Source organism: Podarcis bocagei (genome assembly GCF_964188305.1).
Source record: "Podarcis bocagei genome assembly, chromosome: 9".
NCBI classification, from domain to species: Eukaryota; Metazoa; Chordata; class Lepidosauria; order Squamata; family Lacertidae; genus Podarcis; species Podarcis bocagei.
The window spans coordinates 69097048-69116783 of NC_138134.1; the positions used below are offsets into that span (position 1 = coordinate 69097048).

The window sequence follows — 19736 nt, forward strand, 5'->3', positions numbered from 1 at the left end:
ACCTGGAAGTAACCGATTCCGGTACTTCTGGGTTTTGGCGGGTGTGTAACCTGAGAAAACGCAACCTGAAGCGGCTGTAACCCAAGGTATGACTATACTGACATGAAGCACAAATCAACATTTTAGCAGTGATGGCACTAAGGAGAATTGCTCTTGAGTGATGTTTTAAGAGAATATCATTTATCTGTTGACAAACACAGAGCAGCTGCTCCTTGCCTAGCCATTGGCAGATGTTGGAGTGTAGCCACTTTGTTTCGAAGTTCCAGCTGACACATCTCAGCTTGAATTGTAGACTTTGCTAGGGTGTAACAGAAGTAAACCTACCTTTTGCATGGCAAATTTGGAAAAAAGTAACAACAGCTAGGGAACAGTCCTATGGGTTTTCTTCTTCAGAAAACCAGTGCCTCCGGAGGCAAGGTGGGATGTAAAAGTAATTTGCTTGTATAGTTAAGGAACTCTAAAAGTGTACAGTGGTGCCTCGCAAGACGAAAAGAATCCGTTCTGTGATTCTCTTCGTCTAGCGGTTTTTTCGTCTTGCGAAGCAAGCCCATTGACGGATTAGCGCTATTAGTGGCTTTTAGCGGCTTATCTGCTGATCGGATCAGCTGATAAGCGGCTTAGTGGCTTAGAAAAGGGGGGGGGAACCAGCAGGAACTCGCAAGACATTGTCGTCTTGCGAAGCAAGCCCATAGGAAATTCGTTTTGCGAAGCACCTCCAAAACGGAAAACTCTTTTGTCTAGCGAGTTTTCCGTCTTGTGAGGCATTCGTCTTGCGGGGCACCACTGTATACTTTATGGCTTTAGTTAGAAAGCTTTAGAGAACTGGTCCCCCAGAACCTACGTGCTTTTAAAGAAAATGTTAAGTTTTTGTTTACAGCTTCTTGCATTATACAGAAGCAACTCCGCTTTGAGAATTCACTTCTCTACTGGCCCTTACCACCATCCTTGTTTTAATTTTGCATTTAATGCATTGTTTTTCTAAAAACAATGTCTAGGATATAAATGTTTAGTATTGCAGTTGGAAGAGTTGAGTTCAATTGAACTCGTTTGTATAGCTGTATAAAACAACCTATTGTAAATGTCAAACCTGTGCATGCCTTGTTTCTAATATTTATTTTTAAGGAGTTGTGATATAAATGAGCTTTCTGTCAAGAGAGCTCTTCAAGACAATAGAAAATGGAATGCAGAATGGTAAAACTCTACTATAGATTTCCTGCCTTCTAGGCTTAATAATTGTGATTATCAGCCAGCAAATGTGTACAATTATCTGCTGTTGGAGCCTCATTTTTAAGTTACACTATAAGCCTTGCTTAAATACAGTGACACATACTGCTGTGCCTTTAAAAAATGTTTTGATTCCTTTATTCATGTTCAACTAGATGTACAAAGGAAAGTTGTTGCAATCTATTCAAGTTGTACCAATATGTATTATGTAAATAGCTCCTCTGTGAATAAAATTGTTTGTTGGCAAATGTACTTGCTCTTCTGTGTGAGAGAGACAAGCAATGTGTTGGGCTCTATAGAGGCCTGAGCTGCACAGGGGGGAATGGCCTCTCCTTTTAATGTAGCTGAAGATTATCTTGCAGAATGGCTGCTAATCAAGACTGGATTAGAAGAACCAATGGGGAGAAGGCTGTTTTATGCCGAACCATTGTTCATATTCTCAGTATTATTTCTGTACCTTCCATATATATGGTGTCTAGATGCTTCAACAGGGGCCGATGGAAGAAAACAGGGTTCTATATACCAGGTATTGTCAACTTTTTTCAGACTCCGCGCCAACTTAAAACTATTTGGGAACCCATTTCTTAATCTTTACTCATATATTTTGCATTGTGGTAGTGCTCATGTTGCAACCCAACTTGTCTCAGACCATGACTCTCTGCAGTACATCTGTCCTACCACTGGCATTGCTTCCCTCAAAGAAACTCTTAAAGCTGTAGTTCTGAAAAGCACTAAAGGTATCGGCAGCCTCAGAGCTGTCACAAAACACTAAATCTCACAAAGTTCTGTCAGATGGTACGACAAAACTTGACGTGATATAAAGCCAAACCGATGTCCGGTGTTGCTTAAGATATGGTAGCCCAAGTCCTTGGAACAAGTATCAAAACAAGATGCTTAGGGCATCTTGTTCATAGGTTTGTTGATTGTCATTAAATAAGTTCACAAAACGAGATAATTACTGGCATTGACTGCAGCAAAAGAAACAACAGGAGGCGTAAGTAATGCAATAAGTTTTTTTTTTTCATATGAGGCAACATACACAGGAAACTCAATTAGCATTTTGCATGGCAAGATCTAGAACACCCCGGCTCTGTTGTAAAAATTACACAGGTTTACAGAATCATGGCATCTGGTATATTTATTTAGTAACAACTGACAGTTGTTCTCAGCTACATTAATTTCACACAAAAGTTGTTTTAGTGGTACACACACAACAAAAAAAGCTTTAGAAATTTTGAGTCTTGACAAGAAATGGAAGTGTCATTTGAAAAGTGCACTTAAAGCTGTTTGCCAGCAATTAAAATATAGCATTGTTTTATTCTTGAGTGATGTTCTTAGTCACAGAAACAAAACTTGGCTATCGACACTATTACTTTTATTTATTTCTTTTCAGTGAAGTGCTTTAGAAAAATAACTGGGCAGCCAGTCCTTTGCATTTCCTTATTACTCTTAGCAGCTTTTGGCTATACTTATTTTTCCAACGCCATGACAATGATTGTGACTGCAATGTTGTTTTAGATCACAAACTCCAAGAGATGTGATGTGTGCATGTATGTTTTATATATGTTTCTCTCTATAAAAATACACCCTATCATATAAAAAAAAATCTTCAGATAGACTCTAGTTGCAATTCTCACAGTAGTAGCTACAGCCATTCAATCTCACAGTAGTTATTTCTGGGTGAAAAGGACAGACGTTTAGGCAGCCCTCCTCCCGAAGCTTGGGCATTGCTCCTGTCCCTCTAAAATTACCAGACACATGTAACCTAGTTCAAGAGATACAGGGTCAAGCTGTAAGATATAGGCCTCCTTTTCTACAGAATAATTATGGAAGTAGTAAGCACCCACCCCTACTGATATTTGGATAGGGGTATGGATTCAGTTTTTTTTACCAAGATCAACAACTGTACCTTCAAAGAACTGAATCACACAAATTTGGGTGATGGTATAGTAACCATGAGCTGATTTTACCAATGATGGCTAACATTGAACCAGATCCTGTTGCTTTTAAACCTTTAGGAGCATGTCTGCTATATTAATCTGTACAATAAAAGCACCTTAGGGTGACCATCATGTCAGAAGTAACACGCAACACTGCTTCAAGATGAACTAATTCTGCAGCTGATTTTAGAAGATGTACCCAGCTGTCTGCTATATGCTAATTGGAAAGGTCAAACCATTGGAGTAGTGAAAAATCCTCCATCTGGTGGCCACTGATATGAACTAATACTTCACAATCTTCCTATGGTTCTAGGAAAGACCATTGTAGGCTGGATTTCAAATATATGTGCATGTACACAATGCAAGCAAAAATATTTCTCCCAAACTACCAATCACTTCTTTCAATGAAGTCCAGAACTGAAGGAAATTATTAAACCTGCTTTCTGCAGCTCTTTAGCAACAAACAAACATAGGGAGAAATTAATTCTGTGGGGTCTGCCAGTATACCCCGGCAACCACAAAGGAAAATCAACAGAAGTTCTTATTTACAAAAACCTATGAAAATAAAGTCATATGCAATCAGTAATAAGTGAAGCAAGGCCCTATGAGAAAGCAAAGAATATTGGCAACAATCTCAATGGCCACACGTTTATTTTGGCCTTAAAGGGTAATGCTACAGACGTTTTGCCTATGGCCCAGTCCTGCAGAGTTGCATCCATTATTAACTCTACACTGCCAAGCTAATGGCATGAACCAAGCAGTGCAGGTGTCTTCCAAGAGACTGCTGAAAAGTGTGTCTCAGGACCTGAAGTGATGAATGAGAAAAATGTGTATATTTTCTATACCAACAAACTCTTAGGATAAATAGTAGCGAAACTGTTAGAACAATGCAAATGTGTTGCTTCTACGTTCCCCACTGCCTTTGAATTATTGCAGGATAAGATTTACTTTCATCTTGGGTCAAAGGCATTCCATATCTCAATAACAAAATGTTCAGAATGGAATTATCTGCCAATAACTAGGCATGTAGTACAGATATATGGAAAACCCCTCTGACAAATGCAGGCAATGGTTTTAGGTTACTACAAATAATTAAATGACCAGGTTGCTCTAAATCTAGTGTTCGTATTACACAGCACATGGAGTCTTGTGGAAAGGATTTTTCAGACAGCTTGGAATATAAAAGCTGGCTACCAACCGGATGCCAGGTTAAGATCAGACACTAGATACTGTTCCTGAGCCTTTTTTTTTTTTTTTTTTTGTCAAACTCAACATGGTCAACTACTTTTAATGGGACTGTTAACTTGACTACCAGAGCTGCTGTGCCTACTTTGTGCCACCTGAAAGCACTTAAGACCTTACAAGCGCACAAGTAGAAGTTATTACATTGGAATCGGCTAGTTGTGGACAGCTCTGGATTAACTCTGCAACTCCAACCTGCTTCAAACATTGTACGTTTGATCCACAGAAAACCTTTCCATAGAAGAAACAACCACGAGGGACATATACATGTTTGCTCTCTGCATCTATTTGTGTGCTCATTTGCTGGGAACACGCAGCTGATCTCTTCATGGGTAGGAAATCTTGTCACAGTTGAAGCAGCACTTCAATAGAGCTGTCCGGTTACAGTTTTAATAAACCTTTGTTACAAAACCTGTATTTAGCTCAAAGAGGCTTTGGCACAGGAATAAAAGAGCAGGCATTCTGAGGTATGTGCACAGTTAGCCATTTTTTTGCCGTATGTGCTTTACAGAAATATTTAGAATGACAAGACATCTAACTGACCTGGGATTTGTGCTTGATATGACAAAAGAGTGGTACATTGCAGGACTAGAAACATATATCTGGAGAGAGCTTCCAATCATATTTTGATCGCCCAAAAAACCATCAAATTTTCTTAAAGTTCTCATTTTTTAAAGCATCTTGTTCTTCTGCCTCTGTCAAATTTATCCTGTATTAGAATCATGTTACACACACAAAAAAGTTTCTTTTGATATTTTGCTTCTGCACAGCAGCTGGAGAGCAAGAGTCCACTGCTGGGAAAGCATTTACGGAAAGTCATTCACCCAGGGCAGTAACTGTTTTAGATTTCTTAATCCCACAAGTTCATATTCAAGTCAGGTAAACAATACCTGAAGAGCCCAGTTCTTGTACCTTTTGCGTAAAGTCAGATTTACAATGTGAATGGCTATGCAAAGCCCAGGATCCAGAAACATTTCAGGCTTGTATGCATGAAGTAGGATTTTGACTCCTTTTATACAGTTGACCCAATACATATGAAACATTTCAGTTTCAGAAATAGTTTGCTATATTTCATGGGAGCAAGGGGTCAGCTGCTTCTGCATAGGCACTGGAACTACATTGCAGTGTTCCATGGATCCTGACCACTCACTTCTGTATGATTTAGGAGCAGCTGCTTACTGCAGTGTTTAAAAGTGTTTAAACCTACAGTGTTACCTACATGTTTAAAAGAAAGCCAAGCTGGACTAGATTGTAGCCCAAGGAACTGAAATGTGAAACATATTCTGCCAGAGCTCCCGCAGCTAGTCAAGAATGGGCCACAGACAGCCAAGGACATTATGAACACCTTTGTCCACGTGGGAAGTTCAGAAATGCATCAAATACTCACCTTCTAAGTTCTACATGTTTTTAAACTGTGTCTCAAGGGCACCAAATGGCTCAGAGGTAAAAGTATGACAGGACAATGGTCCTGGCTGTAAGGCATTGGTGGTTTACTATGCAGTTTACTGGTAGCAGACTCAAATCAGCATCATTTTTTTTAAAGGCTTCAGTTTTTACACCTCCAGTGCTGGAAACTGCCTAAATTCAAGTTAAAAGTTTCTTTAGAGTTACGTATATTTTGTATGAACTCTCAAGATAAGTACAATATTGTGAGACAGAATGCACTCAAAAATATTAAATGGGACGAGTTAAGTGAGAGTGATTCAAAAGACATTTCTAGGGTATACCACGGAGTACAAAACCCTAGAAAAATACATTAGGTGAAAATCCTACTTTATCATAGAGCTGTACAGGTTAGAACTTGCCACCAAATTTCCGGCTTTTGTCTTCTCTGTCTTGTCGAATGTTGTATATGCAGGTAAACCAAACTGGAACAGTATAATCTTCAAAGTGCTGCAGAATCCAGCTGTGTATTTTTATTTTCCTCCTTGATTCCCAATTTTATCTAATATTGTATTCCACTAAGTTCTTGAGATCTTAAGAGTTAGAACTATCCCTGTTTGACATTAATGGCACTTACTGGGGGGAGGGAAGCAGAGTTCTGGGAACCACAGCTACAAAGGTTTGGGTTTTTTGTGATGTTTAGGAATCTAATGTCAAGTCAGAGACCTCAGAAGTTCAGAGATGTTTTAGGAGAGATCCCACAACAAGCAAGTGAAGCAGTCCCAGATCAATCCAGCTTCTTACATATTTAGGCATTTTCTCATTCCCCTCAGGCCAGTTATAACACACCTCAAATCAGACCTTTCTTGTAACGACCTCTTTGGTGAAGAGTACATGGTAAAAAGGACACCATGGCTGTTTGTTGATAAAGTAATAGGCAGTAGCTGCAACAACAGATAGGAGCTTTTGAAAAGAGATCAGGAGGTCTTAGTGAAATTCTTTTACCTCTTCGCCATCTCAATATTGTATGCTTAAGATAGCAGATTTTAAAATATGAGGTTCTCTACTGAGAAATGAATCAATTGTACTAAGAAAAAAAGTTTCTCCTCAGTTGAACCAGATAGCTTATGGTGGTACAGAAAATCCTTAAATAATGCAACAGTGCTCCTGGTTCAATCTATTGTTTGGAAGGAAATGGAGCAGCCCCAAAAGGATCCAACTCTACTGTCTGTTGCTGCTGGCTTTGTTGAGATGTCACAGTCTGCACAACAAATTCCGTGAAAGGAACTGCCCCAAAATCATCTGTTAATTTTATCCCATCGCCAGAATGAATGGTACCAAGTAGTGAACTCTGTCTAGGTCTACCAGGAACTACTGCATTATAGTCTCCACAATGATCACCCAAACCTTGATGCTGTGGAAGCAGCACCAGTTCCGTAGGGTGGAAAGGCTTTGCTCCAAAGGGATCCAGAAGACCGTCATCTGCTTGTAGAGGGTTGACTCTGTCCTTGCTATCTGAAAGGGCAATACTTATATTTTCCTTGGAATCAGAGATTGTCAAGAACTCATTACTACTCTGGGAGTCCCGACGGCCAGCTTTTTTGTGCCTGCGGGCTCTTTCTGGTGTGCGGTAACTGGGCTTCAAGGTCTTCTTGGTGCTAGTTGGCGTACCATGGTGGCGCTTCCCATTGTTCTTTGATACTTCCTGCTTCATGCGTCTCTGGCGAGAGGAGAGTTTCTGCAGATTGCGTTGCTGCTTCACTTTTTGCTGCTGTTGGCTCCCTGCTATCTCCTCGAACGGGATAAGCCCAAACAGGTCCTCTTTACTCTCGTCATTCTTTGGGATGGAATGAGGGAATGGGATACAGCCAAAAGCATCCACACTTTTGGGCGATATGGGAGAAGGTTGGTTTTCAGAACCTGAAATCAAGTCATCTTGCTGAGATATTTTTCTGCTGAATGGGGCTTTGGTGAAGACATCAAAATCATCCTGATCTTGGTCTAAGCCTGGGAGCGTAGCCTGGGGAGAGAAACCTTTGCTATCATTTTGCTTGGGCTCTTGAGAATGAAGAGCAAGGAATGGAACTGCTCCAAAGACATCAAATTCTTGTTTGGGGCTCACCTTGGTTACTGTATTTGGCAATTCAGTCAACATGGGAAATGTTACATTAGGCTCCCTGTTTTCAACACTGGTAGTCCCTTCTCTGTATCTGCTGCAAGGCATCTCATCCACAGGCCTAGCATGACAAGAATCAGAGTCAGAACTTGGTTTATCATCATCTTCTGCATCTTCATCAGAATCCATTAGAAGAGGATGCTGGCCAAAGTTCTCTGGTTCGGTATCGTTGTCATCAATGAAATCTCCAGGCTCGCCCTGCAAGACTTCATCCTCTTGCTCCTCTTCCTCACTGCTCTTAGGAGATGGAGGATCTGATTCAAAGTCACTCTCTGATTCATCATTTCCTTTTTTCGTGTTTCCTTCTCTCACCTTCTTTACATTTTCACGGTCCCCAATAGCCTGGCTTGACCTCTCATTTTTGGTTGGGCTCCCTACCTTGTTCTCTAGGCTGCTGTCTGAGTTATTAATTTCATTTCCTGGGGAACCTGAAAGAATATGCAAGAGAACTTCAATTTCTTCTTAATTTTCCACACTCCGGATAAACATACTGTATACGTTTAACACTGCTACTACACATTGAGATGGACCACATTTCCTTTTTTAATAGTGGTGCTAGACTTCACAATAAATGAAGGCAAATGAGAAAATTTTATTTTTCATTGTACAGCATTTGCTGCATTATGGGATTTGCATATGTATTATGTAATGTGAAGAGGACCCCATTTCAACCACCCTAGGATATGCAAAAAATACCTAAGTAAATACCTGCTCTTCTGAATCAAGGCAACAGCCCATTAGATGATAGCTAGTTGTTATCCCTCCAATAGTGGGAAATCTAATGGCCCTGGGAAACTATCCTATACTTGCAGAGCATGGGCACTCCATTCTTAACTGCTTAGTACCCAAGGAATATTTTTTGGGGGGTGGGGGAAGAACCTGCACTCTGATCTCAATATTCAAGAACCTTCGCTCTCTACAGTCTCATAAAAATAATTCAAAATAAATCTGCACATGCATTTTAAGAAAAAATAGGAATGAGTAGAAAGATCAGGTGATTAGATCTTCAGGCTATTTCAGGTTTACTCCCAGTGTCAGGTTCTTCTAAGTCAAATTAAAATGTAGATTTCATCTCTTGATGTAGATTTCCCAAAGGAATAGCTGTAATAACAGAAATGTAGATGTCCATGCCATCTAAATCCCGCCATTTTCAACATTTGCGTGGATACTGTACTTGTTTACATGGATGTAATTTTGTAAGATTAAAAAGCTTAATCTTTCCACATGAGTATAACACAACCTTGTTGTTGGAATACCAATTTTCAAATGGCTATCAGCACGAGCATTCTTTTATTCACATGTGGAAAACAGAAAACTATTTCTTCCTCCCTTAGGGCAGACAATTTTTAAGATGTAGTAAGTTCTTTGTTGATATGAGATCTGAACCAAGAGCTCATGTAGAGCTTTGTAGGTGCTTCTATTCTTCTGCATACCTTAAAAGGCCCATCTTATTTTCTTTGAAGCTGGGATAGCTCAGTCGGTAAAGCATGAGACTCTCAATCTCAGGGTTGTGGGTTCGAGCCTCATGTTGGGCAAAGGTTCCTGCACTGCAGGGGTTAGACTTTATTACCCTCATGGTCCATTCCAACTCTACAATTCTATGATTCTATGAACACAGATTTCTAATTTATCTTTATAGGAGCACCACATTCAAAATTATCCTAGGCCCAAGTCAGAGTCCTAGTAAGTAATTCAGCACTACTTCTCTCACAGAATGCTATTTTTAAAATGTTTCCGCACACAAGAGGCACTAACCTATTTCAAAATCAATTCAGCTCAGACCAAACAAATCCATATTTCATTTAACATTGTTATATTTGGGCAAATGCTCAAGAGGAGGAAAATCTCAAGTTCACTTTTAAATTAATGCCATGATAATGTTGTAATAAGGCGCTTTAAGATCAACATGTAGAAAAAGATTTGAAGTAATCTCCAAACTGTTGCAACAAACATTTCAAATCTAAATTTATGAAGAGCTGAAGAACTTTGTGGCATAACATCTGCTTGTAATGTATTGTGCAGATTACATCTCTTCTAATCAGGTTTGCCTCTTGTATAAGGCTATTGTTCTTCCTTCAAATTCAATGCAGGTAGAACATCTAATCATAAGATCCCAATCTTCAAGGAATATTTCTGTTCTGATGTTCTTTTTCTAGACATCCGATTATAAGAGGATGAATGGCTTGTAACAACTGGAGTAATTACATGCCTTCTGCTAGTTCATCATTTCAGGGACTGAGAGAAAGCAGAGGCATAACCATTTTAAATCTCCTTCTGAATTGGTAACATACTGCCATCATCATTTCACAACAATTTGCCACATGTCAGCACCAAGGATTACTGAGACACATCAACTAAATCTGCACTGTTTTTTGGCAACAGGCAGAGAGGCAGATGACAAACACGGACAGATTTAGAGGCTGCTTTATTTTGAGGGACAGACGAAACCTGGAAATTATGTATGTTTCTGTATGTCTTTATCAAATACACAGCTGGACTTTAAACTTGTCTATAATATGGAAGTCTCTTGTATTCTATTTATTGATGATGAAAGTGATCAAGTAGAAACTGAGAAAATTGTTTCTTTCAGTGATAAGGAACTAGCAAAAGACAAACTGAATTTGTAGTCATCTGAAACAGTGAGAATTTTCTTGTCTTGATTCCATTATTGTAATTTAAATTTTACAAACTGAGGCTAGAGGGTGGCTCTAAACACATGCCTCAATAATTGTCTTTTGTTGAATCCTGACAAGTCAGAAGTATTGTTTCTGGGGGACAGGGGGCAGGCAGGTGTGGGGGACTGCCTGGTCCTGAATGGGGTAACTGTGCCCCTGAAGGACCAGGAGCACAGCCTAGGGGTCATTTTGGACTCACAGCTGTCCACGGAGGCACAGGTTAATTCTGTGTCAAGGGCAGCTATCTACCAGCTCCATCTAGTATGCCAGCTGGAACCCTACTTGCCTGCCTGCACACTGTCTCGTCGGAGTGGTGCATGCTCTGGTTATCTCCCACTTGGACTACTGCAATGCATTCTATGTGGGGCTACCTTTGAGCGGTGACTGGGACCATATACCACCAGTCCTAAAGGATCTACACTGGCTCCCAGTAGGTTTCGAAGTACAATTCAAAGTGTTGGTGCTGACCTTTAAAGCCCTATATGGCTTCGGCCCTGTACACCTGAAGGAGTGTTTCCACCCCCATCCTTCAGCCTGGACACTGAGGTCCAGCTCTGAGGGCCTTCTGGCAGTTCCCCCACTGCAAGAAGTGAAGTTACTGGGAACCAGGGAGAGGGCCTTCTCGGTAATGGCACCCACCCTGTGGAATGCCCTCACATCAGATGTCAAACAGATAAAACAACTATATGACTTTTAGAAGACATCTGAAGACAGCCCTTCAGGAAAGTTTTTAGCATTTGGTGGGATAGTGATATAACAGCTTAAGAATCCAGGAAGAACCAGGACAAAATGGAACAAGGCATTGATGGCCCATCAGTGTCAGGTGACTCATTTGGTACTTCTCAATGTACTTTGAGTTTGTTATGTTGGTTTGATTTTAATTGAGATTTTGTGATACAGAAACAAATCAAAAGGGTGACATCCAAGACATACTCAATGGACTTAAAACCACTTAAGTTCTTTTCAGTTGAATGTGACCAACAGTTGTCACCCAACAAACCTCAACCAGTTAAGAGATAAAACTAAATTTAAGTGAAATGCAACTAAATTCTAGCAAAACACAGAAAAGAAAGGTTCGTCCTAGATAGGAAGACTGGCACAGCTAAGGGTGATTTTGCCACCTCCCTAAAAACCCCAAAAATCTATTTGGATACATGAAAGTCTCTGCACCTAGGGTTCAGTAGGCATTGATGAATCTTTATATCTGGACTCCAATTAAGTATCGAAATAAGGACAAGAGTCCAGCAAGTTGCAACTAATTGTGAACGGCATGCGTATCACTTAATAGGATCTTCCCAATATGCTGAGACACTTTAAAACACATTTCTGAATTATGTAAGGCAGGTGACCAGCCCAGAGCTTGTGCAGTTGATCAGCTGTTGAATATCGTAAATATGCAGTAGAAATATGAAAATACAGAAATACTGCAAGGATTAACACTGCAATGAACATTCCAGTAAGTTTAATAGCGGGGAAAGTCTTCTAAAATTCAGTATCTGGTGTTAGTTATCAGGCATGTTCTGGGTTAGATAAGCAGCAGGAATAGGAAAGATACTGAAGCAAGTATTAATTTCAAGAACGAACCTAATGCACTATCAAGGTATATTTAAATGAAAAGCAGTGATGTTACATTATGTAACTTGCCTGGGTGAGAAATGAAAGGTACAGAACCAAAGGGATCTTCTGGAGGATGGTTCTGTGGAACAGAATGTGGCTCCACATTCTTATCTGAGGAAGTTCTCCTCTCCACGAGCCTATCTGCAAGGATAAAAACGAAAACAGAACAAAAAAGTAAAATAAAAATGGCAGTTTTTACGCCAGCTGAAAATAAACAGATGTATCTTATTACCATCTCTTGAAAAAATTCATGGGCACAACATCCCAAGACTCTTATTGAAAGCCCCACAGAAATAGAAGGGGAATTATGCACGTCCATGTTTCAATAGTTTCAGTGGGGTTTGTCCATAAATTCCTAAAATAGTAATATGGGTAGCCCTGACCTAAAGACTCATGGTAGGCCACACTATTAAAAAAACAACAGGTCTTATAAAAACAATGACTGATTCAAGCCTTATCAACTTCCTGCAACCGAGCTAGTGAGGTGAAATAGCAAGTTGCACCACCACTTCCAGCAAGTTTTCCATCACACAAATATGGAGCAGCCCGCAGAGAACCAACAGACATTTAGCAAAGAAAAGAAAAGAAGAACAATCAAAATTGCTGAAAAGTCTGTGAGGTTAAAATTCTGTACTTTTCCTTGAATCAGAGGATTCGCCATTTTGTTGCTGCAGCTCTTCTCTTAGTTCTAAGTCTGCTGTTCAACGTAAACTATGAGAAACGTGCAAGTGTTTGAGCCTACCCAAGTCAGTGTTTAGATTCCAGCCCGTGTATTTTTCAAATATCCCTCTGAAAAAAATCCGTAATTAGCAATTCGAAAAAAGCATCTTAGCATTCTAAACAAGTTTCCAATTCTGATCCAGATCATATTGGCTTGAAACCAGACTTGCAGAAGTAGAGTAGTTCACACTGTGGCATTTCCTGCTCCCTCCCCTACACCACAGCCTCCAGGGCCCACCCCCATGCCACTTCTGAGCACCTTTTCCCAATTTTGACAAATTGCACACTGCAGTCTGCCAGGTCCCATCCCATGTTAGTCTGAAGGATCCCCCCAAACCCACAGAGGCTACTTTTCAGAAGGATACATGATGGGGGACAGAGAGGGAAACTGCCACCTATGCAAGCAAATCTGAGTTCAAGCCATAGTCATTAAAGACAGTTTCAGCTACTCGCATCAAAATTGTCACATTAAAATAATTAAACAGTATAAAAATTGAAAAAGCAACTTTAGAGCTAGTGCACTTTTCCTTGTACATGCCCCAATTGTCTAGAAATCTTTACTATTTGCTGAATGAAATATAGATGTTGAGTATTCACAGAGCCAAGGTCATGTAGTGATGAACGAAGACAACAAAATGTAAATATTTTTAATTAGAATTGTAACATTGTAAGGGACAATACAGGTAAGGTTGTATGTTCAACCTTTTTTAAAAAAACACAGTGAATGGAAAATATTCCTTAAGCAATTATTTAAATCTGTGGACAGCAAAGCCATGTTTTGGCAAAATAAAAAGGTGCTTAAATTTCCTTAAGTTTTATATTCCTTCTTTTGCAAGAGAAAGAAACTCAACAGCCAACCAATTTTTGATATAGGTCAGTTTCTCTTCTACATACATATCAAAATGCTTTTTGAAGAGCATAACTAATTCTCATTCTCGGAATACATAAGCGCAACTTACAAACAGGATTGATTGAAACATTCAGTCAGCTTATTATGCTGCGTTGCTAATTATATAAAAGTAATTTGGCCAACTGAGGCTTTTATAAAGGTTCATGTTCTATGCAAACACTAAAAAAGCCACGGTAGAAGATTGGTGTGTTGTCTTAGACCTGATTCAAGTGTGACCACCAGAAAGGGGTGGGGAGGACAGACTAAATACAGAAAGTTCATGAAGAAATATTTAAGTAATGTACATTTCAAGGCTATTATGCGTGACTTCTTCACACTATGAGGAACAGTATTTGTTGTAGTGTTAAATAATTGTGTACACTAGTCAAACCACAATTAAAATGTATCCTTCTTGCTCTCAGATCACTAAAACTAGGGGGCAAAACAGAAACTGGAGGGTTTTTTTTCCAATTTGCCAACACTGATCCTTATTTGTCTCACTTCCACACATTACCTAGCTCATTTAGACTGTATTATTGAGTACATACAGTGCAGCAAAAATGCTGAAGTAGTTCTAGCAGCTCCACTTTAAATAACATTCTGTTTATTGATCAGGATGCAAAACAACTACTAACAGTGAAGCATACAAAAGTTATTACGGCATAAACAGTAATTAGAATCTTCTATTAATTTAGTGGGGAAACTACAATTCCAGATATAATGGTAGTTCATCAGAAACAAGGAAACTTGTGACGTTTTATCTGATACATACAAATCAGTACTACACTTTTGTTGCAGTTTTCTCCCACAGTGTAAATGTTAATTTCATTAATACTCGGGGTTTGGACATGCTGTTCATCTAACAACTCCAAAGGACACTCGAAAGCCTCTCACTCACACAGCCTTCCAGTTCTACAAGACAAAAATTCTCAGCATGCAATAGAAAACACTGTGCATATATGATTTGTTCACTTCTTTTTTGATCCAGTAACGGTTCAGCTAAATAAAGAACATTCTTGCAAAGCTGAGGACTGTCAAGTCTTCTATACTTTCTTCTTTAGTATACTTTAGTTACGTAAGAAAGAATATATGGCAACGTCAGGTGTCAAAACGTAATCAGGATGTCAAGCACAATATGGCAAAATAAGGCAACTGACAGTTGAGAATGGCCAAGTCTTCAAACTCACTATTGAGACATTGAAAGGATCAGCTCTACTCAGCTTATCCGCAGACTTTCAATGCAAATGTGAAAGATTCCCAATCATGTTTTTAATATGCCTACCAAAATAAGCCTGATTTTCAAAACTACTGCCCACAGAATGGTTGCACTGAGGACTGGAAACTTCATTTCCTATGGCTCCAAATATGATGTGAAAATGCCTTTCTGACTTTTTAATGCTTTCCTTTATGTGAAAAAACATTAGAAAATACTAACATAGCAGAAAAATCAACATTTCTTTGTCTGCATGCTACATAATGACTTATTATTATTATTATTATTATTATTATTATTATTATTATTATTATTATTGAATTTATATACCACCCTATACTTGGAGGTATCAGGGTGGTTCACAGAACAAAATCAAAATATAAAACCTTGTCCCCCTCCCCAGCCCAAATAATTCCCTTCCCTAATAAATTTCAAGGGATCCTCAAAGCTTGTGCTCAGAATAAACCATGACTTTATGACTGAATTACAAGTCTTTTAAACTAGTGTTACTTTCAAACTTAGGACACCAGAATGCATCACCGATTTCATATACCGTAGGTGTCATTTACATGTGGAGTGATTTGTTTTCTGCAAAATTCAGAATCTCTATCCTGCCCTGTACCTTATACCTTCTCCATAACTCATTTCTGTGAAAATTATGTATGAAGAAAACAAGCAGAGGTGCAAGTGATTGCAAGTAAACACGTTAGCTTTTTGACTTTTAAGAGAGTTTATTCAACTATTGTGTCCAAACAATAAAGCAGCCCTTACATTAAGCCACTCAAAAGACATTACAAAACATTAACATAATGTACTAGGTCATTTCCCCTCTTTCAGTCATTTTCAAAAAGCATTCCAGACTGACAAAAATCTTCTGTTCTAGTGTGCAAGGGAACAACTGCGAAGTGAAGCAATGCAAGCAGCTGACTGGTGTTCTGCATTGTTGTACATCCCATTATTTTCCGTTTTTGAATTTCACACTCAAGAAAAGTAAGTATTCAAGAGATGACCTTAACATTCTTTGTATTAATACAAATGCTAAACAATTAATTTCTATTGCACACATTTTTGTGACAGAAGGACAAGACACACAGCGGGCCTAGTTCTGTCCTCAAACGCTCAGAATGTTTTCTACAACAAGACTGTGTGACCCTGGAACAGAACAGTCTTTGGCACTGCCGGTTGAACCTAAAGAGCTCTTATTTACTGTGAAGCGAAATAAGCCTTCAAGCGTCCCTTACTTGATCTCAGAAGGTCAAATTCCCTGTCCAACAGCTCCTCCTCTGTTAGCTTGGAAAAATTGTCTTCTCCGAACGGGTTCCAGCCAGACATATCAGGAGGGTTACTGACGTTCTGTTTTGGATAGCTGGAAACAGACTCAGCATCAGCGGCAGATGTCCTGTAAAAATTGATTTGAAAGAATTACTTGTGGTGATAATAGAATTTAAAATACATCAAATGAATCACTTTTGTAATTGTGAGGAAAAGGTATTTTATTCTGTAATGATTATTCTATAATGAACAATTACGGTGTCCCACAGAAATCAGAGCAGCATTCTAAGAATCAGATTGCGGAGGGCTATCATACTCAGTACTCATTACAAACATCAACTGAGGGGGCTTGCCTGTTTGTAGGATAAGGTGTGTCCAACGCTGCACCAACATGAGTTGGAAAGGATTTAGAATGGGGTATTAAGGCTGGTGAGAACTCCTGAGGAGAGGCAAGAAATTCAGGAGAATGTTTCGGAGGTTGCAACTGCTTCACAAGGGCTTGTTGATGTAGGAGAGCTTGTTGGTACTGCTGCACCTCAAAGAAAGAGGGAGAAAATGTGAACCTCCCAAAAATCATGGTACCTTCAACAAACAATTATATTTCATTGTGTGCAGAAACATAACCTTTAACTACATGATCAAAGCTAAATTGAATCAACAACACAGATGTACTTACCATTACTGATACTAAACAATGGGATCAATAGAGCCATTCTACTGAGGTTAGAGGTGGGGAGTCTGTGGTGGAGGAACTGCCACTTTCTAAACCACACCAGGATTGCAGCAGCCAGAGCAGAAGGTGCGGGCAGTGTGGCTGACATGGAGACCCTCCTGAGATGGGAGCTTTGGATACCCCCTCAGAGCACTTCCATTTCTGCCTACCTCATCCCTCAGGGAGGGCCTCAGACCATCATGGTGGACCTCAACCACAGACTCCTATGACTGAAGAGGTAGCTCCACAACAGCCTAGAGCACTTCTCCAACGAAACATAGGATTGCTCCCTAGGTCCCTCGATTAAATTAAAATGAATTACTTGGAAGAGTGAGATCAGTTGACAAGTGTGACATAACTAACCAAGCATTTGACATCCATTTGATTTTATATTATGCTAAACATGAAATATGACTTTACTTTCACATGGTGTAAGCACAGTAAAATATTTCAATTCATCGTGAGATTGAGGCAACATGGCCAAAATGGTTTTGTTTGTTTGTGAATATGGGCAAGAATACTTATATCCCAGTATTCAACACAAGGGGAATTTGTTCTTCACTTAAGTAACTATATACTATAGCTATCAAGTCCATTTTGGAAGCACTAAAATTAATGGTATTATTTCCAAGGTACAGTCTTATGCAAGGAAATGGACTCAAATAAATATGTGAGTGTTTTACTCAAGATTTTCAAAATCTTTGATTTATTCACTTTTCCTGAAATGAAACTCTTGCTTCCATAATTAAAACATTTCATAAGGCATGCATTTTGTTGATAGATGCCTGTTGTTTCATAAGCAAAAAAAATACAGGAAAAATAAAATGTAACACAGAAGATCCTCCAGTAACAATAAATATGTTATCTGTACTATACACCATTCACTGCTTTGCTGCAGTAAGCACCAATGTTTCAGTGAAGAAAACCTGTTACTTTGAATTATGTTTTAACAAGTACTGTGTAATGTGTTCAGACATTTATACTGTAATGTATCTAAGGTGCAAAGATGAACTGATCTTAATTTACAGCTGTGGGTTAGAACTCTCAGCGTGCAAAAGAAGGATAGGTAGTATGCAATTTTGATTGGTGGGTAGGTGCAGATTCAGAATTTTCAGTTGTGCTTGGCTGGGGCTGGGGCTGGACTAGTGGGTATATATGGCTAGAGGCTGGCCAGCAGTTAAAAGAAGCCAGCTAGTTGTAGTTGCTGGTGGTTGGTGTTTGTGGAATCAGCCAGAAGAAGACAGCAGAGGAAGAAGACTGGGAAAGAAAGAGAACCCAAAGGGTAGGTAGAGTGGATTAGTGGCTGAAGACTTGCTAGAGATAGCTGAAATCACCTGGCCTAGGCTGAAGAGACGAACGGAGAACCTGGACTCAGCTATACAGCTGCAAATAAAACGTTTTAAGTGCAATATACAATGTGACACTAGATGGCAATGGTGAGCCTTATGGAAAATTCCATGTATTTTTAAAACACTTTTTTAAAAAGCATTTTCAGAACGGTTTTTAAATGTGTGTAGATTCCACGCCAGTTTGCAGTGTTGAGGGAAGAAGTGGGAAGCAGCCTAAAAAGCTAGGAGTACTAGAGGGAAGATTTCCAGGACAATACAAAAAGACAAAGCTAAGAGATAGAAAAACAGACTTCTAGTGGAGTCCTCCATTAAAGTTTTGGTGAGTTTAACTGGGGTGAAAAGAATAAAAGGACAATTTGGCTAAACAGGCTAGCTATTTCTTGAAAGCTATCTTAGTTGAATATAAACTGTTGGTATTTAAAATACCAGTAATATTAACAAATCCTGTACTCATTTAAAGATGCAGTACCATTTAATAATCTTGTAACAAACAGACAAACAAACAAACAAACAAACAAACAAACCAATACCCTTGTTACCTACAATGTCTGTGCCTGGTTTGTACCATGTCTGTACCACACAATTACCAAGTTATTTGTAAGTCAATGGTACAGAGGCAATAAGTGAGACTGAATGGTACCAGTGCACAAGTTAAGAACCACTGGAGTGAGAGCTAGTTTTTGCTGTTGTAGAGTAAGAAATACCTCCTTTTCCCTTCAGTTTCTGTAAAAAGCAGTGACTTTAGTTAAGAAAATATGCCATCAACAGAGTCATGCTATTTAAGGCAGTCAATTTTTAAGTGGCTAATTATTACCCTTCTTTATCTGTGTAGTAATATTTATCAGTAATCAAAGTAAACAGAATTTTGTATTCAAAGGTTAACTTACCATGGCTGGATAGGATGGGGAAGGTTGCTGCAGGTAAGCAGAGCGCATCAAAAGCTGCTGTTGAATCATGTGCTGTTGCATTGCTTGTTGATACTGTTTTAGAAAGGGACAAATTCTTATCAGTCATGAATACCAGCTGATCAAGTGATTTTACACAAATAATTGTCCTTGGGGCATGTGCAGCACTTTGAGATGCTGCACTTAGTATTTTTACTGTAAATGCTTACTTTTATGTAAGAGAGGAAAAAGTCAGACAAGTCAACTTTTGTTCCAAAATAAGAGCTGGACCATACTGTTCCAACTTCTTATCCTCACTCTCTTCCCACCCAGTGTCCAATATAAATCAGATCAGCATGCCATAAGCAGAGAATGTATAATAGAGGGGTACTTGCAGAACAAATAGCTCCAGAAATGTAATCTAACCAACTAGAGTTTGG

The 19736-nt window shown here is 39.2% G+C and overlaps 2 protein-coding genes across 2 annotated transcripts in view; one reads left to right on the top strand and one right to left on the bottom strand.

Annotated features, from left to right (window-relative positions):
- PAQR3 (progestin and adipoQ receptor family member 3) overlaps nt 1-19736 on the top strand; it is a 138219-nt gene that overhangs the window by 10603 nt on the left and 107880 nt on the right. The gene's annotated exons all lie outside the window — the stretch shown is intronic.
- The window catches only part of BMP2K (BMP2 inducible kinase), a 44115-nt gene continuing 26602 nt past the window's right edge, over nt 2224-19736 (bottom strand). The window contains exons 12-16 of the mRNA XM_081207500.1: nt 19300-19392; nt 16705-16886; nt 16321-16478; nt 12285-12398; nt 2224-8393 (exon numbers count right to left, since the gene is read on the bottom strand). Of these exons, the coding sequence (XP_081063626.1) occupies nt 6967-8393; nt 12285-12398; nt 16321-16478; nt 16705-16886; nt 19300-19392 (1974 nt within the window). The 3' untranslated portion in view covers nt 2224-6966. The remainder of the gene's footprint in view (nt 8394-12284; nt 12399-16320; nt 16479-16704; nt 16887-19299; nt 19393-19736) is intronic.